Below are 3,451 nucleotides of genomic sequence, written 5' to 3' on the forward strand. Positions count from 1 at the left end.
GTTTCAAACGGCGGTTGTCCCATCGGAAGTGACGCAACCGCCATACTCTGACAAATGCACGGTCGCCACGTGTCAGCCGGTTACTAGCCGCATTTAATGAGCTCCCCTTACCTTGCGCAGAGCACGTGATGGGTAGTGTGGGAGAACAACGGACATCGATTCCCAGAAAGTACAAGGCATGGACAAAGTATCGCCGGACAGACAGATATCGCCGCACGGATGAGCATCTTTATGCCTGGCCGAGCGGCCTAAGGCAATGATCATTGTTCGACAGATCGGCAGTCCAGTCAGTCGGACTTTGCCTCCTTCGACTAGACTCGAGAGGAAGGCAAGTGATCCGGCGGTAAAAATCCGGAACCCCATAAGAAGGAGTCAACTCTGAGAGGAGGTCAAAGGGTCCAGTGCCTCGCCGGAAAAGGGCGAGCCGACCGGACTCAGAAGAAAGGGAAATTTGATAGTAAAAGGCACCCTGGCAGGGACCAGGGTTCCGACGCTCAAATAAAGCAGTGCGTAATGACCGAGCGGAAGGAGGTGCCGCCCGGACGGCGCAAAGAATCAAGGCCGTCCGGACGACGTTCATCGTCCGCCCGGCGGGCTGGACACCCCAGTCAGACGGTGGGTAAAAGACGAGGACATCTTCTGACAGCCGTCAAGTCGTATGGCTATGCCATACTTCTAGTCTGACAACGGGTGGTTCTGCCATCCCATCAAAGAACATGCTCGGATTGTGGCAGCATGGTGTCAGGTAAGCTCTCTGACAAGTGCATACCGTGGTATGGGTCGCTGACACGTACGCACCTCGGCGGGCGTGCATCAGTTCCTTCTCCGTCCTATATAAAGAGGCTATTACTTCGCCAAAGGTACGCATGATACAAATTTGGCAGCCACTTTCTCCACTACTTACCTGACTTGAGCGTCGGAGGGTCGTCGCCGGGAACCCCTTCCCGGCTAGACTTTCGTGCAGGATCGCCGGAGCTTCGTTCGACCAGCCGGAGATTCACCCCATCGACTAGGAGCGTGCCGCGTGCCCAGTGTCCGTTGGCTCCTGGTTCGGACAGGATCAAATATATTGTACATATTCAATTTACTTACCACAAATTCATTATAATAAAAATATTTTATCTACGGGTCAACATGTCTCTATGTAATACCAGAAATGCATATTCTTTCTTTAAATTTTCTACTAATATATATCGCTACTCGATGACCATTAGGAGTAAACCTGCATATAAAATATATATTATAAATAAAGAACTTGAATTACTAATAATAAAAAATCATGGAGTGATATTGGATGATCTACCATGATATATAATATATATAAAATAACATTATGACACGGAATGGTGCTAGTAGTGTCAGAAAGCTCACTTGGGCTTATTCCTCTTCTTCTGATTTATCTGATGACGATTCATCCCACATAACTTTCAGGATCTTCTTTCTCTTTTGTTTCTTTTCTCCTTTTAGATTTAGACATGTTGACTTAAAGTGTCCTTTTTTGTTACCACCATTGGTACAACCGTAGTAAATTACATATTATTTGTCTTATATACTTGTGTTGGGACTTGACTTCTTATCTTTTGTTTGAATAACCTTTTTGATCTCGTGTTTGATGAATCATTTCTTCATCTTCGCATAATTTCCGAGCTAGACTTACTTTCCAACGAAGGAAAAATGCATCCTTAATTCGACTTAGGATTTAGGGCCAATTGCCGAACTAAAATTGATCCATAATACTTCTTATTTTCCAACGAAGTCAACAGAGCATGCTAAATTAAACCCTAAAGTTTATGCAAATCTCCTCAAAAACACATCCTATAAATTTCACGGATCTGGGGCGCCGGAAATTTTAATTGTCTTTAAGATAATAAGACGATATAATCTTCACGTGAAGCGGAGATAATATGCAAGCAGGAATCTTCGACGTGGGAGCAGTGCGACTCTTCCGGCGTTCCTTCAGAGAATTTAATGCCAGCTAACAGAAATTTATATCGTACATCCACTTCTTCCAACCTTCATTAAATTCTGATAACTCCCCACGTGGCTCTACGCGCATGTATATAACAGCAGTATAGCTTTAGCATGCAATCGACAAGAGATCGATTGCTCTCGTCGTATCTTGTCTCTATCTCTCTGTTTCCCATGTCTCTTAATTTTGCGAAGGATCTACCTTTGGAACTTGGCTCGCAAGCTTGTCCCATGCTCGAGGACGGGGAGAGCTCCGATTCGATGGGGAGCTACTCAAGCAGCTTTCTTTCTTTCTTCTCCGGACACCACTTCAGCGCCGGTGGGAACAGAGAATCGCTTTCTTTCGTCGACTACGGAGCGGTCTCTGTTCCGGGCCCTTCGGTGCTCAGCTTCGAGCACGAGGACAGGGACTGGGTCGACGCCATCGAGCAAAGTTGCAAACTTGAGATCAGTGGATGTACGATGGCTCGTGAGCAGGACAGCTTTGGGTTCGCCTTCCCATCATCTCGCGGAAAGAGACAATGCGACCAGGTAATTAATTCGTGGTTTTTTTATTTTTTACTTTTAGTTGAAGAGATCGACCGAGAGCCCTTTAATTTGATTTTCTAGTTGCAGGATTCGCGCGAGATGCCGAGCCCCAAAAAGCAGTGCAGCAGGAAGGTGAAGGAGAAATCCATCAGTCTGCAGTCCAAGGACTCGCAGAGTGTAGCAGCAAAGGTAGATTTTTTAAAGCTTTTTTTTTTTTTGAGAATAGTTAATTTTCTATGGTTTTCAGTTGGATTACGCTCTTGTTGCACAGAATCGGAGGGAAAGAATTAGCGAGCGGCTCAAAATTCTACAAGATCTCGTCCCCAACGGCACAAAGGTTGATCTGGTGACCATGCTGGAGAAAGCAATCAGCTATGTGAAGTTCCTGCAGTTACAAGTGAAGGTGATGACCGATGAACTAGTGATTCTATCTGTTCTCTGTTAATCTTGATCAATATATGTAATGTATTGAGAGATTTCAGGTGTTGGCCACTGATGAGTTTTGGCCAGTGCAAGGGGGAAGAACACCAGATATAGGGCAAGTAAAGAAAGCAATTGACGATATCTTATCCTCTCAGAGAGACAGGAACTCCAGCTCTAATAAACACTGAAAACTATGCAGGAGAAATCGATTCCATGTTTTTTCTTCTTCTTTTCTCTCTATCGTTTCTGACATGTATTCAGATATAAGCTCAATAAACTAATTCTAGCAACTTAATTGCTGCAGAATGCTTGATACTCATATGCATATTAAGATACAAAGATGATCTTTTTTCTTAAAAACAAAGTGGAGAACTGGATTGAATGTGGAGTGATAAGTTATTATGAAGTGTTCCTGACCGACAAGGCGACAATTAATGTCTAATAGAAAAATAAACATCCAAGAGACATATGCCCTTTGACCTTTACCATTATTTAGCATATTTTTTTTGATCAATTACTTGTTTTCAACACA

General features: G+C 44.0%; 1 protein-coding gene across 2 annotated transcripts; it reads left to right on the forward strand.

Moving 5' to 3' along the window:
- The first annotated feature begins 2,108 nt into the window (after positions 1–2,108).
- LOC122025430 (transcription factor RHD6-like) lies at positions 2,109–3,238 on the forward strand. 2 transcript variants are annotated; one of them, XM_042584237.1, is made up of 4 exons: positions 2,109–2,499; positions 2,578–2,685; positions 2,768–2,899; positions 2,979–3,238. In XM_042584237.1, the coding sequence occupies exons 1-4, from the start codon at positions 2,143–2,145 to the stop codon at positions 3,105–3,107; spliced, it is 726 nt and encodes a 241-aa protein (XP_042440171.1). In that variant the 5' UTR covers positions 2,109–2,142; the 3' UTR covers positions 3,108–3,238. The 2 variants fall into 2 exon arrangements, with proteins under 2 accessions (XP_042440171.1, XP_042440172.1); XM_042584238.1 differs by having other exon boundaries at positions 2,584–2,685.
- The last annotated feature ends 213 nt before the right edge of the window (positions 3,239–3,451 follow it).

Source organism: Zingiber officinale, chromosome 9B (genome assembly GCF_018446385.1).
Source record: "Zingiber officinale cultivar Zhangliang chromosome 9B, Zo_v1.1, whole genome shotgun sequence".
Lineage (NCBI taxonomy): Eukaryota > Viridiplantae > Streptophyta > Magnoliopsida > Zingiberales > Zingiberaceae > Zingiber > Zingiber officinale.

Bases quoted from the DNA above. Each gene is read 5' to 3' on its own strand.
- LOC122025430 (XM_042584237.1), top strand. From the start codon at position 2,143: ATGTCTCTTAATTTTGCGAAGGATCTACCTTTGGAACTTGGCTCGCAA. The intron at 2,500-2,577 runs GTAATTAATTCG...TTGATTTTCTAG, and splicing joins GAAAGAGACAATGCGACCAG to TTGCAGGATTCGCGCGAGAT. The intron at 2,686-2,767 runs GTAGATTTTTTA...CTTGTTGCACAG, and splicing joins CGCAGAGTGTAGCAGCAAAG to AATCGGAGGGAAAGAATTAG.